The sequence below is a fragment of the Pleurodeles waltl genome, chromosome 8, assembly GCF_031143425.1.
Source record: "Pleurodeles waltl isolate 20211129_DDA chromosome 8, aPleWal1.hap1.20221129, whole genome shotgun sequence".
Classification (NCBI taxonomy): Eukaryota; Metazoa; Chordata; class Amphibia; order Caudata; family Salamandridae; genus Pleurodeles; species Pleurodeles waltl.
In genome coordinates this window covers 166,236,137-166,252,435 of record NC_090447.1, presented here as the reverse complement: position 1 = coordinate 166,252,435, position 16,299 = coordinate 166,236,137, and the positions used below count along the sequence as shown (strand labels likewise).

Here is a 16,299-nt window from a genome sequence, read left to right as displayed (position 1 = left end):
ACTCATTTGGCTTAGCTGTCAGAAATGCTTAAATCCCCTACAGAACAGCACATTAACTGTGCCAAAACCTTGCAGTCAATTGTGGTCCTTGGTCATATATAACCTTTTCCGGGAGACCATATGTTATACAATGTGGGTGAGCGACAACTGTGCTATTTGAGAAACAGTAGAGAACTTGGTTCATGGTAAGAAGGGAGCGATTTTGATTACGTTCTCAGTGTCAGTTAGCACTGCTATAATCCCTTTGTTTACAAGTAAGCGTTTGATGAAGTCTGCGCAGGAGCTGAGGAAGGGCTGTGATGTTCTGTAGTAGTCCTTGCAGCATGAAGCAATCTACTTCTGCCCTACAGGAAATGTCACAAAGAGGGTTTACACAATCACATTATCCTTTTTGTTGGACTACCAGAAATATTGAGAGGCCACGTTTCATGTATTCTACTAGCCCGGGTGGCATACACAGGTCAATAGATGACACTATTTTGACACTTGAGTACATATTTTTGTCAGGTAGGTAAATTTTTTGCTGTTCAAACAGCAACCCATTCTCTAGGGCAACAGGTCTCGGGATAATAAGGCAAATATTTTACTAGGAATTTACCGAAGCCAAGAAACTTAATGATCTGTTTCTCAGATATGCTTGGTGAAGGTTCAAGTGCTGGTGTGCCCTCTCCTGAGGCATCACATGACAAAGATTCCACCTTGTAATTGACTGCCCCTGGATGTAAGATGATATAATTATATCACACAAGAAAAGTCTACCATAACTTTCTTGAGGTCAGTCACCTTACATAACATAGCAGCTAGTGGTTGTAACTATCAGTGAACACTTATGTTGTGTGCTTAGCACTCAACAGTCTTGGCATGACTCCTTCAAAGCATCATATATGGCCAACATTTCTTGCTCTGCAACTATGTAATGGTGTTCAGTGTAATTTTCCCTGTGAGATGGATTGGGTGATGCCAAAGAAGAGAGAAATTGAATCCTTTACATAAGGCACGTCTTCTGTAATGAAGGTGGTGACCTAAAACATGTCAACTGGAATCATGCGCTTGATAAATATATGAAGTGTTATGTTACTCCACAAAGATTAAAACAAATCTGCATGTCTCCCTTGCTTTGCCTCCTCTTTATCATAGATTTTTCATTTTCCCTTTCTGCATGCACACCTTCCTTCTTTTCAACATCTTCTCAATCTTTTTCTCTCACACACACACATTCCCACAAACATGTGTGCTGCTCCTCTTGAACACACTCCATTTTCTTTCTCTTTATTGCTTCATTAGACACTTACAAATAGAATCATATTTAGAATTGGCATATATATGACTGCTGCTCTTTATCTTTTTTTTTCCTTGTTATTTGCTCTTTCGATGTGTGCTGCATTCAGGGGCACACAAGGAAAGAGGAAAATGCATCTCTGGATTGTTTTTGGCCCTTCCTGCACAGAAACAGTCCTGCTAACAACGCAGACACCCTTGCACTATAGTGCAAGGGTGCCTGTGTTGGTGCTGGGCAGCAATTTGTGCACCAGTGCAGGGGAAAAGGACCAAAATGCACCATACCTTGTAAATACAGTGCATTGCTGCCCTTTCCCTGTGTGGCTTGTAAATAATCACCTAAAGGTTTTGGCTTGGCATTTCACAGTAAGCCTGATAATGTCCTCTTAGTTCTCTGGTGAAATGTCTGCTTAGGGCTAGGTGAGTTTGTAAATAATGATGATTAATGTTTACCATTTGTTTAGAAACTTGAACTTTATCTTTATGTAAAATGGTCCATGAAACATCCACTGCAAACATTAGCTATAACAAATACACCTCTTGAAGGTTTACAGCCATGCATGTAAGGCCCACTAGTGACCTGTTTCAATGTGCACTTGTTATTACTGCTGGTCCTGAGCACTAGCTAACAGGACCTGCCACACTTAATGACCGGGGAGGGCCTCCTATTTTTATTCTGCTGCAATAGGCAATTAATACAGACAATATTAAAAACAATAAAAACAAGATCAGTAAAAGTGAGAAAGTCGTTACTCTGTAATGCCTCGAGGTGGATGAGAATCAAAGCTTATCTTAGCTGTATGTGTTCTGATTACCGTTTTAATTGTTTACTTAAACCCTGTTTAATAAGGTAATTGTTAAGGCATTAGCTGATGATAAAGGTTAATTGTGCATTTAAATCCATATCAAAAGAGGAAATTAGGATAAAACACCCCACAAATTGGTGAGATTGTACGTGAAAAGGACTTTTTCCGTGGGAAAGCATTTATGCAAACTTAAAAGGTGCATTTGCTAGATGGACTCATGCAAAAATACTTATGTGTGTGATTACTCCTGGAAAGCTGACTGATTGATCGTTCCACAAGTATTCATGGAATTTGTTATGATCTACCAAAATGTTACATTTTCTCCAACCGTAGAAGTCAAAGTAAATTGAGAGTTCTTTTGGTTGAACTTAAACGTCTCTTGTGATGTTTACAGCTTGCATAAATATCAACAGCAAGAGAACCTACCATCTTTAACTAACATCGTTCATGGTCATAGGATTAGTGAAAGAAGGGCTATTGGTCATTATTGGTTACATTAATACCTGTACGCATGGATTCATGCTTGATCTCTGTACAGAATCAAATCAATGAACAGGAGACCAGTTGCAAGGCATAAATCTTAGAGAGTCACAGGGGGATGTCAGTTCTTTTTTGCTTTTGCCCATGAGATTCACACAGAAGACTATGGGGGTCATTATGACCCTGGCGGAAGGCAGAGAACCGGTGGTAAGACCGCCAACAAGCTGGCAGTCTTACTTTTTGGAATTATGACCATGGCGGTTACCGCCATGGTCATCTGCCGGTTCTCCGTTCCGCCCGCCAGGGCGGAGACGACCGCTGGGCTGGAGACCTGGGTCTCCAGCCCGGCGGCCGTCACTAGACTGCCGGCGGTATTTGGACCCAGCTTACCGCCGTGGATTTCCAGCGGTTTGAACCACCATGAAATCCATAGCGGTAAGCACTATCTGTGCCAGGGAATCCCTTCCCTGGCACTGATAGGGGTCTCCCCCACCCCCAGTCTGACTCCCTCCCCTACCCCCCCACCACCCCTGCCACCCCCCAAAGGTGGCAGGGCCCCCCTCCCCACACCGACCCCCAACATCACATCACCCTAATCCACACGACACGTACGCAGGCACCACCTACACACTTACACGCACACACGCCGACATACATGCCATCATCCACACACACAGTCAGACACACACACCCACATTCAAACATACACGCACACATCCATATAGACATACCTACAGACATACACGCACTCATTCCCATACACACAACACCCCCGCAAGCATACACACACTCACACACCCCCCTCTACATACACACACGCACACCCCCATGCACCCACACAACACAAAACAATCCCCTACCCCCCTCCCCTCACGGACGATCGACTTACCTGGTCCGACGATCCTCCGGGAGGGGACGGGAGCCATGGGGCAGCTCCGCCGACACCACACCGCCAACAGAACACCGCCACGGCGAATCACAGGACGTGATTCGCTGGGCGGTGTTCTGTTGGCGTGGCGGTGGAGGTGGAGCAACCTCCACTTCCCCGCCTCCCGCCAGTATGGCTGTTGGCGGCTCTCCATCCGTAAAAGGACAGAGAGCTGCCAACGGTCATAATAGGCCGAGCGGCAAACCGCCACCACTGGCGGTCTTCCGCACGGCGGTCCCTCGGTTGTCTTTAAAAAAGACCGCCAAGGTCAAAATGACCCCCTATATGGCATAATAAAGGTAAATTTTGAATAAAGACAGAACCATGTTTTGTTATCCGCACATTTTTAAGCATTCCCCTCCAATGCTCATTGGATATTTGTGAGAAATTGGGTGGTTAGTTGAGGGGTGTGAAACACCACTCAAGCAAAAGCCACAAACCTTGTCAAGGTAAACTACAGAAAGTCACAAAGTTAACCTACGCCTAACCCTCTGGTAGCTTTACACAAAGCCGACAAGCTTAACTTAATGGCAATGTGTAAAATAGTTATGCGGCACATAAACAGTCGTATGGTGAAGACACAACAGAAGAAAAATCCCATACCAATTTAGAAAAAGTAGAATAAAATTTAATACATTACGAAACACCACAGTGATAAAAACCCAATCAGTACAACCAGAGATTTGCAATTTTTAAACTTTCAGGTAAGTATAGTGCTTGAAAACACAGCAACACTTGCAGTTATCTGGTCATGCCAGACCGAGTGAAAGTCACAAGTTCAGGCCAACTGCAATGAAGCGAGAGACGGATACAAGCACCAAGTTATTTCCACTGAAAAAGTTATCTGCAGGAGGCCATGAAGCGCAGGGCAAGTGTCACAAAACATCCTCACTGTAGCGTGAATACCAGATAGTTGTTGTTATAGATATACAGTGGCTGTCACCGCAGGCTGTCAATGCTCTAGCGAGAAGTGCAGATCTCACACTGTCGGCAGTCACGGTAATGTCGGGTTCGCAGACGTTTTGCGTTGGTGGTCAGCGTGGGTGGCAAGACCTGGGTGCAAACGGGCCAGTTCATGGTCACAAAGAGCCCAAAACTTCAGGATTTCTTCTTTCTTTCAAGGAGCAGTTCAACTTATGCCACACCAAGGGTTCAGGATCTGCAGCACAGGCCAACATGGCTCAGGCAGGTCCACTTGCAGGTCCAGGCAGGTCCAGGTGCAACAGGTCAGCTGAGTAGTTGCAAAGAGGCCTCTGGAGCTTGTCGTGTCCCTTTAGCTCAAAACAGGAGATCAGTCAGTTGACCCCTGCAGTCACTTCAGCCTGGGGTGAAGAGTGCGGGTCCAGTCTTCCTTCTGAGCAATCTTGACAGGCCTTGAGACACAGGGAAGCAGGGTGTTGTTCATCTATAGTATCTACAGGTCCAGGAGTGTACTGAAGAGTGGGTCAGATGGGACTATTTTTATACTGGATGCTCACTTTGAAGTGGTAGAATCTTCTGGAGTTTTCTCCCTACAGAGGTGTCTTGAATTTCCTGCCTCTCTGTCCCTGTTCCAGTCTGTCAGGGGGCACAAAGGGCTAATGTGAAGTCCTTTGTGTGCGCGCTTAGCCAGTGCCTTTTGAAGTGCAAGTGTGGTAGATGATAGCTCCTCTCCAGCCTGCCAGAGATATCCCATCCTTCCAAAACACCCAGCTTATCTATTGTCATACTGTCTGAGAGGAATACACAAAGGCCAGCTGCCAACTACACCTAGTCGTGTGACCCACGATACAGGCTTGAGGCACCAAAAGGTTATTTCAAGAAATACCAACTTTCTAAAAGTGCCATTTTAAGAATTGTGACTTAAAATCAGACTTTACCATTAAAAAGGATTTTTAAATTACAATTCCTCGGACACCAACATGACATGCCCACCTCTTCCCATACAAAAGCTATCACCTATTAAATTTAATAAGATAATCCAATGTTATCCAATGGGTCAGGTGGAGTTTGCAATAGTGAAAAACAAATTTAAGAGTTTTTCACTACCAGGACATGTAAAACTTTAAAGTACATGTCCAACTTTTTAAATGCAACACACCCTTCCCTATGAGCTGTTTAGAGCCTAACCTAGGGGTGACATAAATATTAAAAAGAAAGGTTTAGTCCTGGCAAAATATTTATTTTACAAGGTCAAAATTGAAGTTTAAACTGCACCCACATGCTCTAATAGTAGGTCAGGGACATGTTTTAAAGGGCTACTGGTGTGGGTGGCACAGTCAGAGTTTTGGGTCCCCTAGTAGCATTGAATTTACAGGTCCTGGGTACCTGTATTGCCTTTTTACTAAGGACTTACAAGTAAATTAAGTATGCCAATTGGATGTAAACCAATATCACAATGTTTAAAGAAGATAACGAAAACACTTTAGCACTGGTTAGCATTGATATATAGAACAGAGACTAAGACCAACAAAAACAGGTTCAGAAAGGGAGGGGTAAAAGAAAAAGGTCTGAGGATTGTCCCTGCAGAGAGGGCCAAGTCCAACAATTTTCATGTGAAAATGTTTTCAGTATGTTCATAACGTACTACCAACTCCATGGAATTTTCCAGAGGGATTTTCTGTTCTGTGTTTATATTTTTTTAAGGAGGATATTATGACATATATCTTGTTACATATTTTTGCATCCTCTTACCTTGTCACCCATGATTGTTTGTTAACTACATGGAAGATGAAAAAACAATCTACACATTTTTCCTCTATGTCATATGTTACCAAATATATATGTTGATATAACTAACACCTGCCACTTTCATGAAGCCCAAAGTTAGGTTTATAGCTTTACAATAATTTGATTTGGTTCTGGAGAAATAAATAAAATATCAATCTGCTTGCAACAAATTCCTTTTGGATAATTATTTTCCAACCACATCAGTGACAATGAGAATATACAGATTGACTTAAGTTTCCTTTAGTACTATTTCATCCCAACCACTAAGCTCATCACTCCTTGCCAGACATAAATGCAAACTCTTAACTTTGTAATTTGTGGGGACCCTCAATAAACCCCACATTACATTTCCCGTGATTCTCCACACCCATCAAATACTTGTTCCATATGAATTAGTGGGCCAGTTCACAGTTAAATCATAAAAGTATGGAAATTTCCATTCCCATTTGAAAGACATTATGGGGGTTATTACAACTTCGGAGGAGGTGTTAATCCGTCCCAAAAGTGACGGTAAAGTGACGGATATACCACCAGCCGTATTACGACTCCATTATATCCTATGGAACTCTTAATACGGCTGGTGGTATATCCGTCACTTTACCGTCACTTTTGGGACGGATTAACACCTCCTCCAAAGTTGTAATAACCCCCTATGTGTTTTAGGATTCAAAAATCTTTTCAAGGGCATGGCAGGAAAGCTGCACAAATCAAATATTTCCAGGTATATTCCTCAGAAAGTCATGAGATTTTTTGGTTAGGTAACATTCACATAATGAGTAACTGTATGCATAGTACAATTCTGCTTTGGAGGAAAATGGTGCTGCTATTTAAGTGCACCTTTTCTCCCTTCTTCATTTCTTTTTCCCCTGTGGAAAAGCCCCACCATATTCATTGCAACCCTGTAAAATTTGGTAGTGTTCTGTTCCACTTCCCACCCAGGAAAAGGGTTAATTCCAGCTCTTGAGTGGTGTAGTTCAAATACCATTTAGGGGGAGTGGTATAGAGCGGAAATGTTAAATATTCACACACAACAGTTCTATTGGTGTTTCTAAAATTTACAAAGCAAACCATGCCTTTATCTGCCCAGTATCCAACATCAGGATGGCATTTATTACTGCATAATATTATGCGATCATGGGGTAATATTATGTGTCAATCAATGCATCTTTAGCTGCACAATTACCTTTGCAGACATCTGGCCACTTTAGATCATAAAGTACTTTCCTTAACAAAATACCTGACTGAGTTCATTCGGGAATATCGGATAGTACTTTAAAATATTCAAGTCTACCATAGAGAAACGTTTGTAGGTATTCTGAGCTCTTCTCCCCTGCCCCTCATAAACTCTGTTGTGTTATTCTGGAATGATAGAATATTTCTCTTAAATAGCAGACTAGCTGTGGTCTGAAAATTAAAGTGCACCCTGCTAAGCACATTATTTTTGATGGCTACTATCCTACCCAGCGGTAAATTGATGAGATGTGCCTAATACTTCATAATTTTTTCTAGCTTTCTGAATAATGTTTCAGTTAGCAACATAAAGTTCCCCCCACACCAATAACAACTTCACGACTTGTAACCGTTACCTTGCTCAGGATAATTCCAGTAGATCATTGAATTCTATCATCTCCTCACTTGACAGCAATATGTTTAGAGTTTCAGATTCATGCATATTGACCCTTGAACCCCCAAGACCATTGTGTGATACCTCAACTCCTGCAGAGATGTAGGAAGTGATATCTTGAGGTGTTCTAGAAACATTGGTTCTTTTTATGGAACTAAGCAAACTTTGCTTGCTCTTCACGTTTAACATCTTTTATCTTCTTATTGCACCTGACAGCCTTGTGGTGGCCTTCCCCCAACCCTTTTGAATACTTGTCTCAAATTTTTGCTGATTTATTTTTGTTCGCCTTCAGATTCTGCACACTTTACCACTGCCGACTAGTGTTAAATTGCATGTGCTCTCTCCCCTAAACATTGTTTGACTGGGAAACCCACAACTGGCATTTTTAATTTACTTATAAGTCCCTAGTAAAGTGCACTGTAAGTGCTCAGGGCTTGTAAATTAAGTGCTACTAGTGGTACTGCAGCACTGTTTGTGCCACCCACTCAAGTAGCCCTTAAAGCATATCTCAGGCCTTCTATTGCAGAGCTTGTGTGTGCCGTTTCCACTGCAATGTCAACTTGGCATTTAAAACCTCTCGCCAAGCCTTAAACTTTACTAGTATTACATATGTCATCACTAAAGTAGATTCTAGGTAGCCCATAGGGCAGAGTGCTATGTAATTAAAAGGCAGGACATATACTGTTAGGTTCTACGTGTCTTGATAGTGAAAAAAATCCCAAATTGTTTTTTTCACTACTGTGAGGCCTACCTCTCTCATAGGTTGACATTGGGGATTCCATATTACATTTAATAACCTGTAATTCCTAAATGAGGAGAAGTAGATATGTCATGTTTAGTACCTATGGAACTGTAATGATAAATCCTCTTTAGTGGTAAAATCAGATTTACTTTCACAATTTTTAAAATGCCACTGTTGGAAAGTTTACATTTTTTCTGCTCTGAGCCCTCTGTGCCTGCAGCCTGTCATCCAATACGCGTCTTGGTGGGGTGGCAGGTGGGCTTGTGCTTTCCCTTCAAACAGCCACTCAAAAAGGGCACTTAGGTGTGAATGCTGGGCCATCATCATCCTGATGGGCCATACTTGGCAGGATAGGGGGGAGGAGCTGGGCATAGCCTCACATTTACACCTGAATAGGCAGTGACCTGTTCCTACACAATGGTCTGCATGCCCCCCTGTAGTTATTCTGGAGCCAGGGCATGAAGAAAGGACCTCTGTGCATTTCAAAGACCCTTCTTTGAAGTCACCCCACTTCAAAGGCACACTGGGTATAAATACTAGACCTCTGACGCTACCCACTCAGTACACTACTGGACCTGTGAAGACTCTGCCAGGAGGAAGGACTGCTGTGCTGTTACAAGGTCTGACAATCTGGACTGCTGCTCTGCAAGAAGTGCTTTTCTGCTGTGCTGCCCTGCTGCCTGCTTCCCTCTGCGCTGCTGATGAACAACTGGACTTGTACCCTCAGTGCCTTCAAGGGTATGTTGGCTTGCTTGACCCCTGTTCTAAGTCTCAGAGGCATCAAAGACTTCTAATCATCCTGCAACAGCATCTGGAATTCTTTTGCTGCGAGTCTTGTCCTTCACTGGTGCCAATCCAGTTCTGGGCGCTTGGAAGTGGATATAAAGTGCTGCAACTGCCAGAACCTATGCATAAATGCTGTAGCGTCGATCAAAACCGGCACATACCCCCTGACGCCAACTTATTGTCCCTGCGGTGAGGATCGTGGACACCACATCGTTGACTGTATGGTGCAACAACTCCAGCTTTTGACACATCTCTGACTTTGTGCAGCTAGGAACCAATGCACTACCTAGGCAATTTCGCATCACCTCCTTTTTGTATATCGGCTTTGACAATGACACATCTAATAACCAAGGTACTCTTTCTTCGAGCCAAGGCTAGTCCCTGTATCTGGCCCATGCTCTATCACGGTCGGCCTGACTTTTAAGTTTTGACCCGGTCCAGAGACAGCTGGCCCCGGTTGACGCTTTATGCTTGTAAGCATTATGATTATGTTTATTCTTTACAAATTCATATGTCAACTCTACCTATTGAAGTTTTTTTATTTGAGTTGTTCTATTCATAAAAATATAATATATCTTTCTAAACCGGTATAGAATATTTTTGTGGTGTTTTCACTGTGGCACTGTTTGAAGTGTTGCACAAATACTTTAGTATTAATTGAGCCAGTTTGCTCTGTGCCATGATACCAGAATGTGAGCACAGGTGTATTTATGGTGTGTATCTGGCTTACCTTGACTAGGATTGTGGTTCCTGCTTGGACAGGGTGCATGCCTCTGCCGGCCAGAAACCCACCTTTTAAATCTTCTGAATGGTGCTTTTATTTAAATTCAGTGATGCTATGGCTGCTACAAAAAAATAGGAGTAACACAGACCAACTCTGACTCATTCTCCACACAAAGTAAAGTTTTTCAGAAAAATTAGTATAAATTTGGTTAGACTTTTCATCCTTGGAGTGGTCTCCCTTAACTTTTTGCCTCTGTTTCCCAGGTTGTTGATGTGTGCTGGACTGTGTTTTTGCTGTTTTTGTTACTCTGGGCACTTTACCACTGATAACCAGTGCTAAAGTGCAAGTGCTCTTATACAAAATGTGTATGTAATTGGTTCATCCATGATTGCCATATTTGATTTACTAGTAAGTCTCTAATACAGTGCACTAGAGGTGCTCAGGGCTGGTAAATCAAATACTACTAGTGGGCCTGCAGCACTGGTTGTGCCACCCATATTAGTAGCTCAGTAAACATGGCTCAGGCCTGCCACTGCAATGTCTGTGTGTGCAGTTTTAAGCTGTGAATTTAACTTGGCAAGTGTACCTACATGCCAGGCCTAAACCTTCCCTTTTCTTACATGTAAGGCACCCCTAAGGTAGGCTCTAGGTAGCCCCAAGGGCAGGGTGCAGTGTATGGTTATGGTCGGGCATATAGTAATGTGTTTTATATGTCCTGACAGTAAAATACTGCTAAATTTGTTTTTCACTGTTCCAAGGCCTGTCTGTCTCATAGATTAACATGGGGGCTACCGTTAAATATGATTAAAGTGTAGATTCCCTTTGGGAGCAGATAGACATTTGGATTTTGGAGTCTCTGAGCTCACAATTAAAAAATACATATTTTAGTAAAGTTGATTTTAAGATTGTGCGTTTGAAAATGCCACTTTTAGAAAGTGAGCATTTTCTTGCTTAAACCATTTTTTTGACCCAGCCTGTTAGTGGATTCCCCGTCTGGGTCAGTTTGACAGCTGGGCTGTTGCACCTCTCACTAGACAGTGACACAAAGGGAGCTGGGAAGCAGTCTGCATTTCCTGATGGGCCATCTGTGCTAGGAGGGAGAGAAGGAGTGGTCACTCACACCTGAAAGGGCTGTGCCTGCCCTCACACAATGCAGTATCCAACCCCCTGGTGTGTGTCCGGGGCCTGGCCTGGGCAAGGCAGGATTTCACAAACAAGAGAGACCTTGCTTTGAAGTAAGCTTACTTCAAAGAGCAAAATGGGTATAAGAAGGCACCCAAAACCACAGACTTCAGAACACTTCTGGAAACCAAGAGGAACCCCTGCCTGGAGAAGAGCTGAGGAAGAAGAGCTGCCCTGCATGTGATTGTGCTTTGTGGAGCTCTCCTGCAGTTGCTGCTTCTGCCTGTGCTAGAGGACAAAGACTGGACTTTGTGTTGGCTTCCTTCTTATGAAGAGCTCACCCAGGGCTTGATTTAGAGCTTGCCTCCTGTTGTTTGAAGTCTCAGGGACAGCAAAGACTTCTCTCTGCCAGCACCTGGAGCCTCGCTTGAGACTCCTACTCTGCCAAGTGGTGCCCATCCACTGAAAGGAGAAGCTGGCAGGCCAAGAGTGAGAAATCCATGCACCTACCGCCGTCCGGGGAAAAGATCGACGTGACTCCGATCTCCGGCTGAAAAATCAACACACCGCCAGCTTCACAGCTAAAAATCAACGCTCACCTGCAACGCGACCAGAAGATCGATGGCTGGAGAAATTATGCCTAGAATCACTGACGGAGGCTCGTGAGATTGCAACCCGCACTACGTGGTTTTTGGATCATCGTGCGGCAGGATTTTCGACGCAAACACCACTGGGCATGTAAAAATTATGCAAGGCCTGCCTGGACCCGAGAATGAGGTTCGAATTGACTCATCGCTCTCCTGCGGAGAGAAGAAACGACGCACGCCGACTCGATGGAAGGAGAAACAATGCACGGTCTCGCTCGTGAGTGATATCAACGCATCACAAGCTCTTTTTGACACACACACTCACCCGTGCGGGTTATGTTTGATGCACCCAGGTACATTTCCACACTAACAGCATTAGCGTTGTGTTTAAAATTACATGAAGACTCTTTTTGGTTTTTAATTGATAACTTGACTTGTGTATTGTGGATTGTTGTCATTTTGGTCTTGTTTTGTTTAGATAAATATTTTCTATTTTTCTAAACCTGTGTTGTGTCATTTTGTAGCGTTTCCATTAAGTTAATGTGTGTGTTGGTACAAATACTTTACACCTAGAGCTCTGAAGTTTAGCCGACTGCTCGTGCCAATCTACCAAGAGGGTGAGCGGGGGTTAGCTGAGGGTGATTCTCTTTTACCCTGGCTAGAGTGAGGGTCCTTTCTTGGACAGGACGTTACCTGACTGCCAACCAAAGACCCCATTTCTGACAAATTCCAACCAGTGAGGCTATATTATTTGCCTAGATCCTTCTTTTGATATTGATTCCAGTACTAGTGCATACATTTTCCTATGATAATTCTCATGCCCCCATCTACTGCCTTCAGGGGCCTGCTATACCTTCTCAACCCTGCATTCAATACCATAGGTGTACGGGGGTGGAGGCAAATGCTTGTGATGATTAACTATAGCAAACTGATATCATTCATATACATGAGGGTTATGGTAAACATGAGTTTTGCTGTGAAAATAATAATGGTGTATGTATGTGCTTAAGAACTTCTTTTATGATCTTACCTTTTATCACTCTTTGAGAACAGACAAGTCAACTACCCACATTTAATACCTCCTAATAAAGGATGTGTGTGGCTTTTTTATTGGATGTGATCTGGCAGGAATCTAGGGAATGTTATTTTCCTCCAGTTCTTAGTAAGATCCACCAATCAGATAGTTTCATATCCCATACCTGCACATGGATTTTGCTACAGTGCATTTAATGATTGAGATGTGCCATTTGTCTTTTGCTACATCATAGGGTTTGGTCATTCCCATTTGACCGCATCCAGTAATTGAAGACAGTTTATCCACTTTTCGCTAGTATGATCCCGGGTGAATTTCCTTCAGGTTTTAGCAAGATACAAGGGCTCCGTCCTAGAGGTGCTGCAACTTGTATTTTTTTCTCACCCTCAAATAAAGTCCCTTTTTTCCCTTTAAGCCTTTAAAACCTACTTTTACTGTGAATAAATTCATTTTTATTCTCTAGAGACCTTTGAATCTTTGCCTAGCCTACCAAGCACCTCTGGTCATTCTGTCTAGATCTGGGCTTTCAAAATCTAGCCCAGCACCTTCTCCAAACCTCCAAGATAGTTTCTAAACTGTCTGTTTTGAAGATGTTGATCATTTCTCTCCTTCTAATTCACATTTGGTTCCAGGGTCATAACTTAGGTATCAGTGTTCTCTCCTCCTAGGTTAAGATCTTTATTTCCCATTTCATTCATTTAATGACTAACTTCAAAACCTTATCTTTTCCATTTAGCTTCTGGTAATGAGCCCTGTAGGCTATTTCATACCACCTTTTAAGGATTTTAATGCAAATCATAAAGGTTGTTTTAGTTAACAGATTTTGAGTATCCCAATGTTCTTCTGCGATCTATCTGTTTCTCTGAGTTTATTTGGAGGCAGGCAAGTTTTTATTTAGCTAATTAGTTCCATTGCAGCCCTTTCCCTCTCACTTGAGCGCACTAGAGGTGCAGGCTCATGCTCTATCCTAAATTGCGAGACTCAAGAAGTTATGAGGCATTTCTGCTGTGCTTTTCCATAGAGAAATATTCCCAAACTGTGACAGGCAGTGGCAGACAACTTATTTTGCTATTGTAAGTGAACTCCTACTAGTTTTACAGAATATTACTTCTCCAGCCCCACTCTCACACAGTGTGGTCACATGTTCTGATTGGCCCAAGTAGAAAGGCATCAAACTATTTTGAATTTCTCAAACTCTGTTATTTTTAGTTGATTCTCTGGCTAAATGCATGTGCTGTTCATCACTGAAGTTCTATTGTTTTTGTATAACGTTGAATTTCCCAGCTACAGGGCCACTGGAATAATGCAATTGTGTGGCCATGCCGATTTTCGCATACTTAAAGATTTGCTGCATTTGCCACATAATCTATCATCTGCTGCATAATCTGCTGATGTTAACAAAAAAAGTTGTTTCTAGCTCAAACGGTTCAAAAGTTACTAAAACTGCAGTGACGTGTTGCTGCACGGTGGAAGGCCCTTTGCAAAGATGGACTGACCATCTTTCTATTGCTTATTGCTATATTTGGGTATTAAACTGGTACTAATGGGGTGCAACCAATGTCCGTACAGTGTTACTGAGTTTAAAAATGATGAAATAAAGACATGCTATTACAAAATGTGCCGCATTCTTCTACATAATTTGCCTTTTCTTACCACATAATTTACTCAACCCTGCCACATGATTTGGCCCCTCTCCTGACGCATAAGTTCAGTGGCCATGCCCATATATCCACATAAGTAATTTGGTTGGAGTATCAGTTCTATTTTCGTACGTTTTTATTAAATAGGAGCCATCAGAGGGTACTTTAAAAGTTAGCTGAATCCCATCAAGTCTCTGAAGTCATTGCTGTCTTTGCTACTCTCCTAGTCAGGTGTCCCAGTACCACCACTGTAGGCCACACTTTATACGACCTGCCACGTCACAATCCCCTAATGTTACTCCATAGTCTCTAACTTCTCACAATTTCTGTTTTGCAACACTGCAGGCCACCCGGCACCAATCTCCATTCTCCGCACAGGTAGACCAGAATCTTATTCATCTTGAATAAAGGTTCACCGGGGAAAGGAACAAATGGAATAGTCTGAGTAGTCTGCATTCACACTCTCAAGTGTTCTCAAGTGCTTCTCCTTTGAAGACCTGTGCTCCAGTTCACTATCGCCTTTGGGGTCAGTGCTGGGGCAGCAGCCTCCGTTTTCAATAGGGTTTGTGTCCCTTCCAACTCACCAACTTGCTAACAGGAATGGGCTCCTAAAGGACCTCTACCACCAGAGGATTTCAAACACTGGTACATGGTTGGTTTGTAAAACGACGGCATCCTTGTTGTGATTCAGGTGCTTATCCACTCGGCATAGTTCACGACCACACACTGCAACTAAATTCTTTAAAAACATGAATTAAGTACTACAGAAATCCATCATATGAATTTATTTCTGCTGCCTAATTAACGGTCACTTGATTGCCCATCGTAAAGGGTGAGCTGAAGGCCAGGGCAAGTCTGCAGTTGAACGAAACAGAACAAAACTAGTTTCCCAGAGGCTCGTAATTATGGTACAGTATTCAGAAGACACGACATCAACTTTGTATACTTACATCATTTGTTATCACAAAAAAATAGCTTTGTTACATTTTCTGTACCTACAAATGACGGGATCCCTGCAAATCCACAGTGCCAGGCGCAGAGCACACTGTTCACACAACTGAAACGCAATCACTTCTATACCCACACAGGGAACGTGGGCCTGTTTGATAATGTGTGTGAAGAGACTATGGTGGAAACCGGACAGTGGCACGCTCACTTCACTTGAAGCAGCAAAGAAGGATGCTAGATATCTGAGGGATTCTTTAAAATAAAGCTGTTACGTCATTCAACCCATTGAAAGGAAACACTTGATAAGTTACTACTTACCTGATTTGACAGGCGGGGTCTTCCATGCCCTTGTCTTCTCCTCAGATGAATTTACAGCGTGCCCTGTTCCTGTGCCTCTAACACAAGTGCTAACTGCGTCACCACGCTGTTTTCAGAGCAGCCTGCTTGCTGCATATCCCCGCGCCTGGTAACAGTATTGAAGGGTGTGTGATAAACAATATTATCTTAGTTTGAGCACATTAGGCTTCAAATTCCACTAGTGAATGACAGTACAATGTCGCTTTATTTATGGAACGGCCGTTTTGCAATGTTGTTGCTAAGTTCCTACTTACCTACAAGTAATAACATCGCTTGAAGTGTTTGCCATGTAAATACGTTTCTTTCCTCGTTGAAGAGGGTGTACATAGCGTGAAGAAGTGAAAACACTTCCAAACATAAGCCCGTCTATCGCCTTCTGTACACTCATTGTGTTGTGAAACAGCAATGAATGTAATGAGCTTATTTACCTCAAGCAATAGTTACACAGTGGATGCGTCGACTGATTTTCGTCACGAGGTCAAGACCGTTTGTATACCTTGGAGGTTTTAAACAAAGGAATCGCTGGCTCAGCACT

At 42.8% G+C, this 16,299-nt stretch overlaps 1 protein-coding gene across 1 annotated transcript in view; it reads right to left on the bottom strand.

The window, feature by feature from the left end:
* Nucleotides 1-15,833, bottom strand: part of LOC138249505 (cyclic nucleotide-binding domain-containing protein 2-like) — a 611,285-nt gene extending 595,452 nt beyond the window's left edge. Inside the window, exon 1 of the mRNA XM_069203460.1 lies at nt 15,726-15,833. Within this exon, the coding sequence (XP_069059561.1) occupies nt 15,726-15,751 (26 nt within the window). The 5' untranslated portion in view covers nt 15,752-15,833. The remainder of the gene's footprint in view (nt 1-15,725) is intronic.
* Between the last annotated feature and the right edge of the window lie 466 nt (nt 15,834-16,299).